Below are 18614 nucleotides of genomic sequence, written 5' to 3'. Positions count from 1 at the left end.
AGAGACAGAGAGTGCGAGTGAGTGAGAGTGGGGGGGAGGGGCAGAGGGAGAGGGAGAGAGAAACCCAGGCAGACTCCCTGCTGAGCACAGAGCCCAATGTGGGGCTTGATCTCAGGACCAAGAGTCAGACACTTAACTGACTGGCCCACCCAGGCACCCTTTTTATTTCTTTTTCTTATCTGATTGCTGTGGCTAGGATTTCCAATACAATGTTGAATAAAAATGGTGAGAGTGGCATCCTTGTGTTATTCTTGATCTTAGGGGAAAAGCCCTCAGTTTTTTCACCATTGAGTGTAATTTTAGTATAATTTTTCACATATGGCCTTTGTTATGTTGAGATTTGTTCCCTCTCAACTTACTTTGTTGAGGGTTTTTATCATGAATTGATGTTGTATTTTGTAAAATGCTTTTTCTGCATCTATTGAAATGATAATATGGTTTTTTATCCTTTCTCTTGTTGATACAATGTATCATATTGATTGATGAATATTTAACCATGTTTGCATCCCTGGAATAAATTCTACTTGATCATGGTGAATGACTTTTTTATGTATTGCTGGATTCAGTTTGCTAATATTCAGTTGACGATTTTGCATCTGTGTTCATCAAAGATAGCTCTTTTATGTAGTGAGTTGTCTGGTTTTCATAGCAGTAATGTAGGCCTCACAGAATTAATCTGGAAGTTTTCCTTCCTCTTCTATTATTTGGAATAGTTTGAGAAGAATTGGTATTAGTTCTTCTTTAAATGTTTGGTAGAATTCACTTGTGAAGCTCTCTGGTCCCAGACTTATTTGTTGGGAGTTTTTTGATTACTGACTCAATTTCATTGCTAGTAATTGGTCTGTTCAAATTTTCTATTTCTTCTTGATTCAGTTTTGGGAGGTTATATGTTTCTAGGAATTTATCCATTTCTTCTAGGTTGTCTAATTTATTGTCATATACTCGCTCTTAAGAATTCTCTTAAAATTATATAATTGTTCATGTTTCTGTGGTGTTGGTTCTTATTTCTCCTCTTTCATTTCTGATATTTTTATTTGAGCTCTCTCTCCATTTTTTTTTTTCTGAGTCTGCCTAAAGGTTTATCAATTCTGTTGATCTTTTTGAAGAACCAGCTCCTGGTTTCATTGACCTGTTCCATTATTTCTTTAGTTTCTATTTTGTTTATTTCTGCTCTAATCTTTATTATTTCCTTCCTACTACTGGTTTTGGGTTCTGTTTGTTATTCTTTTTCTAGCTCTTGTGGATGTAAGGTTAGGTTGTTTATTTGTGATTTTTCTTGCTTGTTGAAGTAGGCCTGAATATTTATAAAATTCCCTTAGGACAGCTTTTGCTGCATCCCAGAGATTTTGGACCAATGTATATTCATTTTCATTTGCCTCCATGTATTTTTTTAATTTTAAAAGCCAGATATATTTTTAAAAGATCATGCCTACAATAAGTAAATTATGTGGTGATGGAACATCAAAAAATTTGATGAACCAAAGGCACATTCTAAGAGTTCAGGAGTAGAAAGAACAGAGGAGCTCTTTTTGGTTTGGTTTAAAGTAGGGGAAAAGGGAAACAGGTATATTAAAATTATTTTTCAAGTGAGGGCTTCTGTCCGTCGGAGCAGTTAACCCTGGCTTCTTTCTCCCTTGTCCAAAGCAGTCTTTTCTTTCATTGGCTTCTGAGAATGTGTTTAATCTTCCACTGTGTAGAGGTGATACATCAGGGCTACCACCAGTGCTGAGATGGCTGGGATCACCCAGTTGGTCCACCAGCTGGAATTAGAATCAGCAGTAGTAATGAGAGTTTCTGAAGGCTTGGTCATCTTTTTTCTGTCATCTGGATGAAGTTCCTCAATGATGTACTTTTTGGACAATTTTCTAGCATCTGTACAGTGTCTCACATCCTCAGAACTTTCAGTAGCATCCCCTCCAGCTTGTTCCCTTAATACTTCTTCCCCACCAGGATGCCCTTCCAAAAACTTGGTCAAATCATACACCCTGTGGTGCAGAATCAACCAGGTGCTCTCGCTGTGGTTGTGCTCTGGATCTCTTGCAGGGTGTAGTACTTGACAGTCTGGTCCCACTGCTCGGACATTTCAGAACACAGCGAGCCTCAGGCTGTTCAGACACCAGTGGAGCCGGGAGGAGTGGAGACCCCGTCTCAGCTAGCTGGGCATAAGACATTCCAGGGCAGGCACCAAACCCTGCCTCCATGTATTTTTTAATTTCTTCCTTGACTTCTTGGTTGACTCATTCATTGTTTAGTAGCATGTTGTTTAGCCTCCATGTATTTGTGTTCTTTCCAGATTTTTTCTTGTGGTTAATTTCTAGTTTCATAGTGTTGTGGTTGGAAAAGATGTAGGGTGTGTCTTTGATTTTTTTGAATTTGTTGAACCTTGTTTTGGGCCTAATCTATTTTGGAGAACGTTTCATGTACACTTGAAAAGGATGTGTATTCTGCTGTTTTAGGATGTAATGTTCTGAATATATCTGTTAGATCCATCTGGTCCAATGTGTCATTCAAAGCCACTGTTTCCTTGTTGATTTTCTGTTTGGATGATCTATCCGTTGATGTGAGTGGGGTACTAAGGTCCCCTCTGTTATTATATTACTATTGATTGCTTCCTTTATGTTTGTTATTAGCTGCTTTATGTATTTGGATGCTCCCATGTTGGGAGCATAAATATATACAATTGTGATATCTTCTTGTAGGATTGTTCCCCTTATTATTATATAATGTCCATTTTTGTCCCTTGCTATAGTCTTTGTTTCAGCATCTATTTTGCCTAATGTAAGTATTGATATTGGCTTTCTTTTCCCTTCTGTTTGCATGAAAAATGTTTTTCCATCCCTTCACTTTCAATCTGCATGTGTCTTTAGGTCTAAAAACTGTCTCTTGTAAGCAGCATATAGATGAGTCTTGCTTTTTAAATCTATTCTATTATCCTATGTCTTTTGATTGGAGCATTTAGTCCATTTGCTTTCAAAGTAATTGTTGATAGGTGAGAACTTATTCTCATTTTGTCACTTGTTTTATGATTGTTTTTGTAGTTCTTCTCTGTTCTTTTCTTCTCATGCTCTCTTCCCTTATTATTTGCTGGTTTTCTTTAGTGATATACTTGCATCCTTTTCTCTTTATTTTTTGCATATCTATTACTGGTTTTTGATTTGTGGTTTACATTAGGTTAGTATATAACATCTTCCGCATATAGCAGTCTATATCCAGTTGGTCATTGCTTAAATTCGAATCCATTGTTTACTCCTCTCACCCCCACCCCAATACTTTAGGTATATAGTGTCGTCCTTTACATCTTTTATTTTGTGAATCTCTTGACTGATTTTTTATAGCTATACTTAATTTTATTGCTTTTGTGCTTCCTATCTATCTTACTCCTTTTTATGGCCTTTTCTTTCCACTCAGAGTCCCCTTTAACATTTTTTTGTAGGGCTGGTTCAGTGGTGTGAAATTCCTTAATTTTTGTTTGTCTAGGAAACTCTTTATCTCTCCTTCTATTCTGAATGTTAGCTTTGCTGGAGAGAGTGTTCTTGGCTGCAGCTTTTCCTCTTTTTCTTTTAAAGATTTTATTTATTTATTTATTTATTTATTTATTTGAGAGAGAGAGAGAGAGCATGAGTGGGGGGAGGAGGAGTGAGAGGGACAGCAGACTCTGCACTGAGCACAGAGGCCAACACACGGCTTGATCCCACAACCCCAAGATCACGACTTGAGCCAAAATCAAGAGTCAGATGCTCAACCTGAGCCACTCAGGCACTCGTGCAAGTTTTTTTCTTTCAGTACTTTGAATATATCATGCCATTCTCTTCTGGCCTGCAAAATTTCTGCTGAAAAATCAGCTGATAGTCTTATGGGGTTTCCCTTGTATTTAGTTGTTCTGGTCTCTTCCTCTTTTTTTTTTTATTTAAGATTTTGTTTATTTATTTGACAGAGAGAGAGACAGCCAGTGAGAGAGGGAACACAAGCAGGGGGAGCGGGAGAGGAAGAAGCAGGCTCCCAGCCGAGAAGCCCGATGTGGGGCTCGATCCCAGAGCGCCAGGATCACGCCCTGAGCCGAAGGCAGACACTCAACAACTGAGCCACCCTGGCGCCCCATGGTCTCTTCCTCTTTTTAAAGTTCTCCCTTTATCACTTTATCACTTTTTGCTATTTTAATTACCATGTGTTTTGTTGTGGCCTTCTTGGATGATTTTGTTCAGGGCTCTTACTTCCTAGGTCTGGATTTCTGTTTCTTTCCCCAGATTCAGTATGTTTTCAGCAATTATTTCTTCAAGAAATTTTTCTCCCCCCTTTTCTCTCTCTTCTCCTTCTGGGATCCCTATAATGCGAATGTTATTATGCTGTACGGTGTTACTGAATTTTCTCAGTCTATTTTCATTTATTATTATTTTTCTTTCTCCTGTTTAGCTTAATTGCTTTCTATTACTCTGCCCTTCAGGTTGTTGATCTGTTCTTCTGCTTCCTCTAGTCTACTATTTTTCCATTTAGTGTAGTTTTAATTGAGTTCTTCATTTCTGATTTTTTTAAATATGTTTTCTACCTCTCTTTAATGGTCTAACTGATATCCAACACTCTTTTCTCAAGCCCAGTGAGTACCTTTGTGAACATTACTTTAATTCTCTATCAGGCATATTATTTATCTCCATTTCATTTAGGCCTCTTGGTGTGATTTTGTCCTGTTAATTCATTTGGGACATAGTTCTCTGTCTCCTCATTTTGCCTAACTCTCTGTATCTGTGTGGTAGGAACATCAGCTACATCTCCAGCTCTTGAAGGGGTGGTCTTAAGAAGAAGAGGAACTATAGTGCCCTGCAGGGCAATGCCCCCTGTTCACCAGAACCTGGTGATTCAGGGCTATCACCCATGTGTATTGTGTGTGACTTGGTGTTGTGGCTGAGCCACTTTTTCCTTCAGTCCAGTCATCTGCAATAGCTCACTTTGCTTGTTGTGGGCAAGATTTGGTCCTTGTGTTGTCAGTCGGCCAGTCTGATGCCACCTTGGTCTTGTGTTGAGTCATACCCGGTATTTGCCAGAGATGCAGTAGCACCAAATTCCTGGGTGCTTTACCTGTGTTGTCTCCTGAAAAGCTTGTGTTGGTGGGCAGGGCCCACATTCAGACCAGATGTCTGCCCCCAGCCCGCTGCTGGGTCCATAGTCAAACTGGAGTGTGTGGTTATGTTCCCCTTTCCCTGGGATAAGAGTCATTTTTGGAGTGGTGCTGGCCCCTGTCAGGATGGCTTTCACACTGCCAGGCATATGGCACCACTTCAGATGGGCTCAGGCCAAGAAAATATTGGAAGGGCAGGTCTGCAGGGGAAAGTGGGGGCAGGGTACATGGTGCTAACAAGGTCTGTGGTAGTCTGCTGCAGAAAGGGACCTGCAGCTGCCTGGGAAAACTCCTGCCCGGCCTGATCAGAGGGGGTGCATTGCTAAGGCTCTTGGGGGCAGGGCTCATTGTTAGCAAACAAGGTGGAGAGTGTTGGTGTTGCACTGGTTCCCACAAGTGTCCGTGTACCTAGGCTGTGGGGCAGAGGAGGGAAATGGTGTCCGTCAGTTCTTATTCTTGGAGAAGTCTCCCAAAGATCCCTGCCCCTGCAGCACATTCTCTGAGATTAATAAATAAATCTTCTTCTAGTATATTTCACACAATTTTCAAACCGCTGCTTCTGTACTGTATCTCAGCAGGGCTGTTTATTATGCTGTGTTTTTATAGATGGGGACTCCACCCTCTTGGCTCTCCCAGAGCCAAGACTGCTGGTTTTTAAATTTCTAGGTGTTAAGCCCCACTGATTTTTAGGCCTCTCCGGTTTTCAGAGCCAAATGTTATGGGGATTTCTCTTCCCTGTGTCTGGGGTGCCTTTTGTGGGGTCTGGTCCTCTGTCCTTTCTGCATCTGCCATGTTCTTCCCTTTCCTGGTCAGTTCCACATGTCTGTTTGACTCCAGACCATGTCTCTGCCCTTCCTACCCTCTTCAATGCACCTTCTTATCTATATTTAGCTGTGGAAAGTCTTTTCTGTCAGTGTTTGGGCCATTTTCTGGGTTATTTACAGGGATGTGGTGTTATCTAGTTGTATCTGTGGGAATAGGTGGGTTTAGGATCCTCCTACTCTGCCATTTTTCCCAGAAGTCCTCTGCCTACTTGGTTTTAAAGAATGTCTGAATCTAGCAGCTCAGAATATTAGCTTTCTGGGTTCTCATCAGTGAGGGCAAGCTGGCAGAGTCTTCTACCCCACACCTCCCAAAAGACCAGGTGGAGGAGTAATATTTGGGGAGGTGTGTTTGAAGGATATTTGTTTCAGTTACTCTTCCAGTTACTTTAAGTTCTGTCCTTGGAATAAGCTGACACAATTATTGGGGTTGTATTATCTTAGCCATTCCAAAAACTGCCTTGGCTGAGTTGTGTTTTAGCATTATGGTCGCCACTTTAGCAAAACTGTTGACAAGAAGCTTACTTTCCTGTTATTGCAATTACTTTAGGAATTTTTGAAGGACATTACCTTCTTTCATGGCTCAATGAGACATTTTTTAAACAACTCATTTGCTACATAAAATTTTGGTTCTCCCAAGGAGCTGATGATGTGTTCTCTCCTGTCTGATGATAAGAATTGTGCTACTGACAATGTTTCCCCTTATCATGTATAGTTTAGCATTCTTTGGTCTTGACTTTCTACTCTAAGAATTGTGATAATGTCTTCGACATAATACGAATTCAGAACTTAATTGGCAATTGGCTCCCATCCTCCACCTGGCTGCAATTCTCAAGTAAGGACCCATTAAAGGTATTATCCTCTGCAGGGTAAAGTTTCAGAAAATGACTTTATGATTATTTGGGGGCTTTCTCAATAATAACTGGTCTATTTCTTACGCATCTCATAAATGAAAGCAAGTAAATTAAAACACATAGTAACTGGAAGATTGAAAAGGGTTCCTTTCTTTAACATTGCAATAATGCAACTATGAATTTTATGTGATGGAATTTTGGGGATTGCATTTATAGAGAGGGTTTTATCTTCATTTATTGTGAAGTCTCTAATTCTTCTGGGTCTCAACAAAAAGTATACACTGTTTATTGATAGTGAGCCACATGCATTTTATATTGTGCACATTACTAAGTGTTTTTATTGTAAGATACCTCAAAACCATTATAGAACAAGGTAAGGTATATACACATGAATGTGAAAATAAAGTAGAATAAAAAGACTCAGTTGAGTGTATTTTGGTATCTGTCTATTCTGAATATAATATATTCGGTGTCTATATTATTTCCATAAAGGAGAACCATTTTATTTTTTCTCTTTTAAGATTTCTTTCAAGATACACAAAATAGCATTACTACTTGTACTGGGTAGTGTTCCCTTCAAAATTCATGGCTACCCAGAACCTTAGAATGTGATCTTATTTGAAAGTAGGGTCTTTACAGATGTAATTGGTTAAGATGAGGTCATACTAGGGCCCATACTAGTTGGCCTTTAATCCAATGACGGGTGTCCTTTTAAGAAGATCATGTAAAGACATAGAGAGACACATGGAAGGCCATGTGATAATGGAAGCAGAGATTGAAATGATGCAGCTAGAAGTTAAGGATTGCTGGCAACCACTAGAAACTGGGAAAGAGACAAGGAGAAGATACCCCTAGAGACCTCCAGAAGAAAGTGACCTTGTTTACGTCTTGATTTCAGACTTTTGACCTGAATTGTGAGAGAGTTAATTTCTGTTGTGTTAAGCAACTCACTTTTTAATAATTTGTTAATTATTTAAAACATAAATTGAGCATCTGGTAGGTGCTCCATAAATAACTGCCAATTGATATCCTTCATAAAGGAGAATTAATTAAACCTATAATAATCTGAATAACAGCAGCACTTCTACAATAATTTTAGACAAAACACATTCTGATGAAGAAAAGCCTCTTTCTTTCTTTCAAAAACACACTATGGTATTATATAAAATGCTTTACTATAATTGCATTTTGAAAAGTTTTGATCTCATTAATATTACATAATATGAGTCATAGCCAAAGAAACTGACATAAATGAAGGAGATCAAATTTTATGCTTCAGAATGATGCTACCCATAGATAACATAAAGATTTTATTATTTACCTTTTGTTAATAGCCACAGGTGTCTTGGTGCAACCATTACATCGAGTCTCGTTAACTTGATCTCTCTTGGAAAGATATTGATAAAACAAACTATATTTGCAACACTGATAGGAAAAAAATGATGTGACATTTTCCTTAATTGATGAACTTTGATGATATTGTAGGACATAGAGAAAAAAAGGTAAAAAAGAATAATAAATAAAAGAGGAATACTGAAAATTGTTATTTTTCTCACCAAATGTTTCCAGGTGATGAACCATTCATTTATTCAGAATAGATTTATATACTTTGCGTATTCATAATTATATATATCAATGAGTCGGGGGAAAATATTAATTGAGTGAATTATAGAAAAATGCTTACAACGTGGTTCATAAAGGCGTTCTTAAGCTGTCATTCTAATGTTCTATCACCCTCTACTGATCAGTAGGCCAAATTACATTTAGCTTTTTTCCCTGGCCAAAGTGGATTTCTTTTTGGAAGATCAAAAACATTTTGGCAGGAGACCAGAAATAATGGTGGCTTATGGTCTGTGTTTATTTCTGTTTCATAAAAATGTAGTCCAGAGGCTGATATGATGGCTCTGTAGTCATCAGGACGCTGGTTCTTTGTGTCTTAGTTCTCCATTACGCATAAGCTGTATATGCTGAGTGGAATAAATAGGTGAAAAGCCTTTCGGAGAGTAGACTAGAATTAAGTCCATGTCATAGCACAGTGAGAGTCGGTGTATTGGTAGTTCTGACCAAGGGTGCTGATATGATGGGCTTGGTCCATTGCAACTATATGAGATTGGTGTGCCCAATTCTGGGCTACATGATACATGGTAATATTCACCAATAGATGTCCTATAAATTCATGACCACAAATGGGCACTCATGGATCCCCAAAATCTTACTCAGTTTCTCTTATAGCATAGCCTTCCCACTCTCCACAATAACTATGCTATACTTTCTCCCATTTCTTCTAATTTCTGGCCCTGACATCCTTTTTTTTCTGATTTTATCTCCCTCACATTTAACATCCTCATTTTTACCAGTTCTTCATTTTTCACTGGAGGAATGGAAGCCAATGCACAGGTCCCCTTCATCTTTCCACTATCATACTTACAAACTCTCAACAGACTTTTCATCCATGTTTCCGTTGCATTGGAGGAAGGGCATCTACAGATGTTGTCAGCCTGTGCAGTAAGATAATTAGGAAATTCTTGGAGTGGTCAGCTTGAGCTAGAGTGGTGGCAATGGAGGGGAAGTGAAGCAGACAGATCATGATGTATTTTAGAGATAAAACCGAAAGAACTTTATGAAGTATTGGATGAAGGATATGAGGGAGAGGGAGAGGTGAAGTTGCAGAGAATATGGAGAGTTGGATTTGTTCAAGGTTATGGTTTTGCAAAATGAGCAAAGCAAAGAAAGAGGGAGCAAATGTGTAAAGGGATATGGAAAGTAGTGATTAAGATAATGGATTATGAAATGTAAGTGGAAGGAAAGAGACAAATAAAGGCACAATGAAATGAGGACAGTGACAATACAGAAACATTAATAGGTTGTAGGTCCTGATGACATCCCTGTTCATATTACTTGCCTGTTTCTTCGGTCAACTGTCCTTTTCTTACTGATTTAGGATTTGAAAGTAGGGTTCCTTTAGGATTCCTTATATAGTCTGAATACTATTCTATGGAGGTCATAATGTTGGATTTTCTATCTGTGACTCTTTTTCACCTTTTAAATGATGTATCTTGATGCACAGATATTTTCAGTTTTATCAAATTTGTATTCATGGTTTATGCTTTTTTAATGTCTTATTTTGGAACTCCTCTATGCTGAGACCACAAACATATTCTTCTACATTTTCAGACTCCACATTTTACTTTTGGGTCTCTATTTTACCTGGAATTTATTTTTATGCATAGTATGAGGTAGGATCGGTCTTTAACTCTCCCCAGTCTGATTTCTGTTCCACCAATACACCGAAAATGCTGATGTATTTCTTGCCAAATCCAAAAGACACTTTACAGTCCTAGCTTTTAATTTAACTCAGCGTTTGACACTTTGAGCAGCATTTGACTTTTTTTTTCTAAAAACAGCCTCTTCTCATGTTTTCTTTAATAGTACACTTTCCTGTTCTCTTCTACTTCTGTGAAGGCTCTTTCTCAGTCATCCTTTAGTAAAAATAACATTAACGGTAACTTCCACTTATGAAGTGCTTCCTATGTGCCAGGGCTCATAGTAGGTTTTGTTTGTTTGTTTTGTTTTGTTTACTTAATCCTCACAACAGAATGCTGAGACAGAACTGGTACTGATGAGGAAACTGAGATTCAGAGAAATTATGTCATGTGCCCAAGCTTCTTCAGTTGCAGGCAGTTTGAATTTGAGCCCAAGCTCCTTACCACTATGCCATGCTGGCTCTGTTGCCTGTATTCGAAATGTACATTTTAGAGTTTTCCAGAGCTTGGTGTAGGGCCCTCTTCCTACTCTATACTTTCTAAGTGATATTCTTCTCTCCTACAAGGTTAAAAGCTATCTGTATGCCAATGACTTACAAATTTATATTTCCAGCTTGGACCTCTTTCCTGAGCTGTGCATGCAATTTTGCCACCTGCAAGACTCACCAGCACCTTAACAAGTCTAAATTTGAACTCTTGTTCTTAATCCTAATCTCCTCCACCTCAGGGACTGACAACGCCATCTACATGGTGCTTCATGCCAGAAACCTAAAAGTTGTTTTGATACTGTCTTAGTTCCTTCATGCTGCTATAACAGAATACCATAGACTGAGTGGCTTATAAACCACAGAAATTTATTTCAGTTCTGAAGGCTGGAAGTCCAAGATCAAGGCACCGGTAGATTCGGTGTCTGGTGAGGGCCTGTTTCCTGGTTTGTAGACACCTTCTTGCTGTGTCCTCACATGGTGGAAGGGCCAAAAGAACTCTTGGGTGTCTTTTATCAGGGAGCTTAATCCCATTCAGGAGGCATTCCCTTCATGACTTAAACACCTCCCTAAATTCCCACCTCCTAATACCATCATATTGGAGGCTAAGATTTCAATATTAATTTTGGAGGGACATAAAAATTCAGTCTATCGCAGGTATCATTTTCTCCCTCATATCCTGCAATCCTTCATAATCCTTCAATTCTACCTCTAAAATATATCATGATCTGTCTGCTTCTCTTTCCCTCTACTGCCACAACTCTAGTTCACGCTGACCACTCCTTTTTTAAAAAAAACATTTTATTTATTTGAGAACAAGAAAGAGAGTGTGCAGCAGAGGGAGAGAGAGAAGCAGGCTCCCCACTAGAAGGGAGCCCAACGTAGTACTCCATCCCAGGACGCTGAGATCAATCACGGCCTGTGCCAAAGGCAGATGCTTAACCAGCAGAGCCATCCAGGCGCCCCTCAAGCTGATCACTCCTAACTGACCTCACTGCACTGGTTCCTGATGTTTTCCCCATCCTCCTCGCAGTAACTAGCAGGATCTTTACACACGGTTAAATTAAACCATGTTATTCAGCTGCCAAAAATGCATAAATGGTTCCTGGTGTAGGCTGTAATATTTCTCACCAATATTCAGCATTCTTCCCTGCGGGAGAACTTGAAGTCAGGAGAGCATGTCACTTGTTTTGGCCAATAAAATAAACAGAGAAATTGAATATATTGCCTACAGGCAGAAGCTTTAAGATTCACAGCCTGCTTTTCCATGCTCTTTTTTCTCTTTGCCACGGCTACCAATGATGTTTCAGGTAGTGGCTACCACAGTCCCAGAGTAAGGGCAGTGACATCCCAGGAGAAGAACGTACTGCTGACCTATGATGGGTATAGGTACAAATGAAGTATTCACCCTGAAGGTCACTGAGATTCTGGAGTTGTTTGTTATCCCAGCATAATCTGGCTTATCCTGGCTGATATAACTCTATATTGTTCTTGAGATAAAAGCCAGGATTTTTAATGTGGACTGTGTTTTTAATCTTAGCTTGTGCCATTCTTTCTGTTGTATATTATTTTCCAGTGGCGGTGGCCTTCTTTTAGTTCTCTGAACTTTCTAAGTTCTTTTCTTCTCAGGAATGTTAAAAATACAGGGAATGCTATTTTCCTCACTCTTAACGGGTGAACCCCTACTTACCTTTAGGACTTGGCTTAAATATCACCTAAACTTCAGGAGGCCTCCCTTCATTCTCCAATATATACTATGGTCCCTGTTATGGTCTCATAGAATAATTACAAACTGAGTTGAGTGCAATTCTCCTTCATTACACTCAACTCAGTTTGTAATTATTCTGTGAGTTATGATTTTCTATGAGTATGCTTTTAGCTGTGACAGAATAGCCCGCAGAAAGTGGCTTAAAAAACAGAGGTTTGGGGGCGCCTGGGTGGCATAGCGGTTAAGCGCCTGCCTTTGGCTCAGGGCGTGATCCCGGCGTTATGGGATCGAGCCCCACATCAGGCTCCTCCTATGAGCCTGCTTCTTCCTCTCCCACTCCCCCTGCTTGTGTTCCCTCTCTTGCTGGCTGTCTCTATCTCTGTCGAATAAATAAATAAAAATCTTTAAAAAACAACAACAGAGGTTTGATTAGTTTCCTGTCCAAATAGGTGCAGTGGAAACTGGTTCCAGAATTGTTTCACTGGCTCAGCAATGCGATCGAGAGCTCGGACACTTTCCATCCTTCTGTTCTGCCATCCTTAGTTTTTTTTTTTTTTTTTTTAATTTTAGAGAGAGAAAAAGAGAGAGAGAAAGGGAGCATTTGAGCAGGGGGAGGGACAGAGGAAGAGGGAGAGTAAGAATATCAAGTGGACTCTCCACTGAGTGGGGAACCCAACACAGGTCTTGATCTCATAACCCTGAGATCATAACCCGAGCTGAAATCAAGAGTCAGATGCTCAACTCACTGAGCCAGCCGGGCACCCCTCTGCCATCTTAAGGTTTTGACTTTCACCTTGTCTTGTCCCAACATCAGTACAGATCATAAAGAAACAATCAGCAGTATAAGTTCACACGGAGGTTATTTAAAAACATGGGTCCAGGGGCGCCTGGGTAGCTCAGCTGTTATGTGTCTGCCTTTGGCTCAGGTCGTGATCCCAGGGTCCTGGGATTGAGCCCTGCATAGGGCTCCCTGCTTTGCGGGAAGCCTGCTTCTCCCTCTCACACTCCCCTTGCTTGCGTTCCCTCTCTTGCTGTCTCTGTCAAATAAATAAAATCTTGAAAAAAAAAGACACACAAAAAGCCCCATGGGTCCAGAATGATACTAATGGGACAAAGACTCCTAAATTTCTGCTCATACTAAAAATCAGATATGTGCATAAAACGTATTTTATTTGCCTAATCTGGTTTTTCTGATCTTTCTCATGAGTCCCACCTAGTGCATTAAAAAAAAAAAAAGTTAATCAAATATCTAATTTGTTTTAATGCTTGGACTGTCTGGTAACTGATTAGCCTCTTTAGATAGTATTTATTTTCTTTTGGATAGAATGTGTTTGCTCACTAATTTTCTCCCTAGGAGAGAATCTGGGTGTCTGAGGTCCTAATGTGGTTTACTTGTGACTTCTGTGGCACTGGGGCTAAGGGCCAAACTGCCCGTTTAGATCCTTGGAGCATGCTAGCTGGCATCAGTTGGTCCTTTGTCTATGTGTTCAGTGCTGGTCTCCATTGCTCCACTGCTGTGGCTGGTCTGTTCTCTTGACTTGAGCAGTGTTTCTGATGGCAATCCTTGGTGGCTGCTGATTACCGACTCCTGAATTTCTTACCAAGTCTTTCATCTAGCCTACTGACCAGGTGATCAATCCCATTACACAAGAACAATGGGCTCCAAATTTCTTTGTTCATCCACCCACAATTTGTTTGCACTTTATTTAAGTATTATATATAATGCAGGTGTCAATTCATGTTAAATATTAGAAAGCTTACTTTCCCCTTTTAAAAATGTAAAAAGAAGTCTTCCTATTTTCTCCCTTGGTTACTGAGGGGTTTGGATTTCAACAACCCTATGGGAATGAGGACGAAGACTTGGTGTAATAAGAAGAGAGAGAATTGGCCCAGGATTGCCCCATGGAGGCTGATCTAGTTAACTTTGGCTCTGAGCGTGAAACTGAAAAAGAAAACAAAACAAAACAAAATCCTCCCTTAATAACTCGTAACGATAGGGCTACCCTGTCAGTTTGTGCTGTCTGAGAATCCCTGGACGAACATTAATCTGAAAAACAACAACAAAAACGGTGGTCCCAAGCAGCTTTGCCCCCCCCCCCCACGCCAAGACTGGCAGAAGCAAATCCAGAACCAGGCCTTTTGCCCAACAGGCGTGATCAGACCGGCCGGCTGGCTCGGAACCTAGGGGCTTGGGAGCGCATGCGTTCCAGGGTCAGTTGCTGCGCTGGGGGCAGCCGGGCAGCTGCCGCCTCCACTGCTTCCTCGGAGGCTCCCCAACTCTCGGTCCCCTGAGTTGGCAGCTCCGTCTGACGGTGGGGCTTTCCCGCTATTCAGGGGAGCCTTAGAGCTCTGTGACCATGCTGCGCCGAATATGGGGCTTCCTGTTGCCCGCGGTGGCTGGCCAGGAAGAGGAATCCGACCGCCTTTTTGAAGAGCTCTTCCAGAAGCTGGACCACCATGGGAATGGCATGGTGGACATCACAGAACTGCAGAAAGAACTGGAAGCTATGGGTATCCCCATGGGCCAGGACGAGGAGGTGGGCCACGGTGCGTTTGGGCCGCACAGAATATGGGAGGTTGCAGGACCACGGAACCATTAGGAGGTGGGGGTGGGGCTGGGATGGGGGTGGGGACCGAGAAGAACCCCTCAGCCCTTCCTGACCTCCTCTCCAGGCTTGGAAATTCTTTCCCTGTGAGCTGCTTCACTTAAAACTGCCCCGCTGTTGGAACACTTTTCGTAAGTTTCTGTCCTAATAGTGACCTGGCACGGAAAACGTGTTGAAGACTTTACCATCTTGCCTAAGTGGTTTCAAAGCCATTGAAACTCTTAAAAGGACTGCTTGCACCATTGCAACGTTAACCAAACGTCCCCAGTGAGCTAAATGCCTATGGCCTGTGTTCAAATTCTGTTAGCTTTTGGGAACTCCAAGGGTCTGCCTTGATGGCCTGGGATGGCTCATTCTGCAAGGGCATCCCATAGCTTGGGCAATGCAGCCTGCACAGCTGTTTGCTCCAGAATGCTCCTGCCTCAGGGCTGCATCATGCCCTTTGGGGACACTCCTGTGTGTGCACTGGAGATGTTCTGATCCTAACATGTTAATTACAACCACGTGTATTCAGTTGTCCTAAAACTATTGAAGTATTTATACTATACTGCAACAATATGCCATTTACTATAGCATAGAATTATCATTTAGCTTAATACTGACTGCTGCGTTCTCAGAGAAGCCCCACTTCCACAGTACATTTAACCAGCTGACCACCTAGAGTAAAAAAAAAAAAGTGTTTTAATTTAAGCTTCTCTAAGAGACTCTGAGGCCCAGCAGCAGCATGGGAGTGTTTGAAAAGGGGAAGGGGTCACCAGGTTTTCTGGAAATCTTTTTCTTAATGAGGTGACTTAATTAAATTCAGTAAAAGAAAATAACAATATTTAATAAGTTTCCATCTAGCAGGCTTGACTTAAATAATGGATGTGAGGTCATACAACATGGAGTCCAGACAATCAGGACAGTAGCATTTACTGTTAAGTCCATAATTCTTGGGATTTATAAAATGCATGGCAGAGAAATGGGGGGATAACTACATATCCTGGATAATGCTGTGTCACATATTGTTATAGAAATTGATGATCTGTTCCCTGAGGCCTACCCAACCACAGATGCCAGTCTTAATCATACACACTGTATATTGATTTCACTGGATTCTTTGTGTCCAAGGCTTTCTGCTGAGTTCACTTTGCATTATACAGAAAACAAACTGATGACTTTATGCCTTCCTTCTGAATATAGCCCCATAATCTTAATATTCCATTTCCCTCTAATAAAGATCTACGTCTTCTGTTTCATCAGACTGTCCAGAGGCCACTCTCTTCATTCCATTTATCCCAGTGGTTCTCAACTAGGAGTGATTGTGCCCCTCCGGGACATTTGGCAATTTTGACATTTTTGATGGCCATGACAGCTGGGGATGTGTGTGTGTGTGTGTGTGTGTGTGTGTGTGTGTGTGTGTGATACTAGCATCTAGTGAATGAAGGCCAGGGATGTTGCTACAGTGTACAGGAAACAAAAGATGATCTGGTCCTAAATATCAATAGCGTCGGGGCTGAAAAACTCTGACTTACCCCAGCCACAACCCCTCCCATTCCTTGCTCGCCTCTTCCGGGAGCTGCACGTGCCCTTACTTCAGTGAGTGAGTACAGGTGAACTGCACTGAATTCCTTCACATTTCTGGCCCTCTTGTAAAATTTCCTCAGCTGTAAATTGGGATAATAATAGTGCCTAGCTCATAGGGTTGTTATGATTAATGAGCAAATAAATGAAAAATGCCTAAAATTGTTAACTGAACTTAAAGCCTCAACAAATTTGATACAGAGACTATAATCTCATCTTTATTTACATCTATGCTCAGTTTCTTTCCACTCGTCTCAAGGAATGAGGTGTTTCTTCTTTTCAAAATTGGTTTTTCCAGTTACATTGTCAACTTCGTGTCCTCTCCATCTCCTTTAAAACAGGAAAAGTACAACTTCTGTTATTCCCTTTCTTCCTCCTGTGTTTTCAAGCTCTTCCCCTCTAATAACAATGATCTTCCCATGGCCCTGGCTCCCCATCTAGCAATTTTCTTATCATTTCCCTCTGTATGTAGTCTGGTCTTTGACAAAGCTATGTCTTCGCTCCCTGCCTTCTATTCTCTGTGGTGAGGTTTCGGTCACCATTCTTTCCCTCTGTGAAAGGTCACTGAGGACTTCTGCATTGTGCACTTTGGCTCTTGGGCTCTTTCTGCGGCATGGAACACTGATGATGGCTCTTGTATTTTCTCTTTTGGCACTCTGTCTCAGGTCTCAGGCTGTTGCTTTTCAGATCCCTTTATGGACTCTCTTTTGGCTCACCCCTCGAACGCAGGTGGGCTTCAAGATTACTTTTCAAGCTTCCAACTCTCATCCTAGTGTGGGTGACTCACAAATGGATAGCTAGCCCCAGCTTCTGAGTCTCTGCACTTTCCCCTCTGATCATAGTCTTAGCTAAGTGTTCGACCACCAAGTCATTCTATATTCCTCCTTTCCTTTACCCCAAAAAACATACAGCTCATCGCATGGTCCTACGTAATTCCTCAGTATATCTCATAACCAGTTCCCTTCCTCTCCATACCTATTGCTCCTGCTAAGCCCAGGCCCCCACCATCTCTCACCTAAGTCACTGTAATCAGTCTTATAACCAGTCTTCTTGCCTTTCCTCTTACCATTTTTTCCTCAACATTGCCACCAGATGACCCTTCTAAAAGGTACATCTGATTATATCATGACCCTGCTTAAAATTCTTCAGGGGCTTGACAATGTCAGTGGGAAAATCCAAGCTCCTTAGCATGGTATATAAGATGATTTCTTGGTAGGTATTAAGGCTGGTGGTGCAGTTCTCCACCTTACAGTTACTCAAAGATCTGGATTCCTTCCTTCTTACTGCTCTACCATCCTAAAGGGACTCTCATCGTTACCTGCATTCAGCTAGTGAAAGTGGAATGAGCATGTAGGATTTTTTTAGCTAGGCCTAGAAGTGGTACACGTTACTTTCCCTCTTACTTCATTGGTGAGACCTTGCTCACATGACCATATTTAACGGCAAGGGAGACTGAGAAATGTAATCTAGTGGTGTGCCCAAAGAAGGCAAGAAGGAATTTGGTGGACAGCCAGTGGTCTCTGCTACATCCCTCATACTCTTGTATCTTTGTTCACCTTTCGCTACTCATTTTTAAAATATTCAGATGGAGCCACTTCTGTGATGATTTCCCTCACATCTTTATTCCCCACTGAACCTTGAACTTCTTTTTTCTTTAGATATATTTTAGTTTATGATGTAATTAGTATTTCTGTTCTTCAATAAAACATTTATTATTATAAGAATTTTATAAAATACGTAGATATATTTCCCAAGAGCTCTAGTTTTTTTTTTTTAATGTACAGCATCGCATTAGTTTCAGGTGTACAATATAGTGCTTTGACAATTCTACACATTACTCAGTGCTCCTCAGGATAACTGTACTTTTAATCCCCTTCACCTATTTTACCCATCCCCCCACCCCACTTCCCCTCTTCTCTATACTTGTCTTTTTTTTTTAAATTTGTTTCTTTTTTTGTTTGGTTGGTTGGTCTCTTAAAATCCACATGTGAGTGAAATCAGATGGTATTTGTCTTTCTCTGACCTATTTCTACTTAGCCTTCTACTGTCTGGATCCATCCATGTTGTTGCAAAGGGCAAGATTTCATTCTTTTTTATGGCTGAGTAACATGTATATGTCACTTCTTCTTCATCCATTCATCTATCAAAGGAAACTCGGGTTGCTTCCATAATTTGGCTATTGAACCTTGAACCTTTTCTATCAT

At 40.7% G+C, this 18614-nt stretch overlaps 1 protein-coding gene and 1 pseudogene across 1 annotated transcript in view; one reads left to right on the top strand and one right to left on the bottom strand.

Annotated features, from left to right (window-relative positions):
• Positions 1-1665: 1665 nt before the first annotated feature.
• Positions 1666-2082, bottom strand: LOC100469039 (annotated as a pseudogene).
• Positions 2083-14583: 12501 nt separating this feature from the next.
• The window catches only part of LOC100469544 (calcium-binding mitochondrial carrier protein SCaMC-1), a 52213-nt gene continuing 48182 nt past the window's right edge, over positions 14584-18614 (top strand). Inside the window, exon 1 of the mRNA XM_019809937.2 lies at positions 14584-14778. Within this exon, the coding sequence (XP_019665496.2) occupies positions 14599-14778 (180 nt within the window). The 5' untranslated portion in view covers positions 14584-14598. The remainder of the gene's footprint in view (positions 14779-18614) is intronic.

Source organism: Ailuropoda melanoleuca, chromosome 2, assembly GCF_002007445.2.
Source record: "Ailuropoda melanoleuca isolate Jingjing chromosome 2, ASM200744v2, whole genome shotgun sequence".
NCBI classification, from domain to species: Eukaryota; Metazoa; Chordata; class Mammalia; order Carnivora; family Ursidae; genus Ailuropoda; species Ailuropoda melanoleuca.
This window is presented reverse-complemented; position numbering and strand designations above follow the sequence as displayed.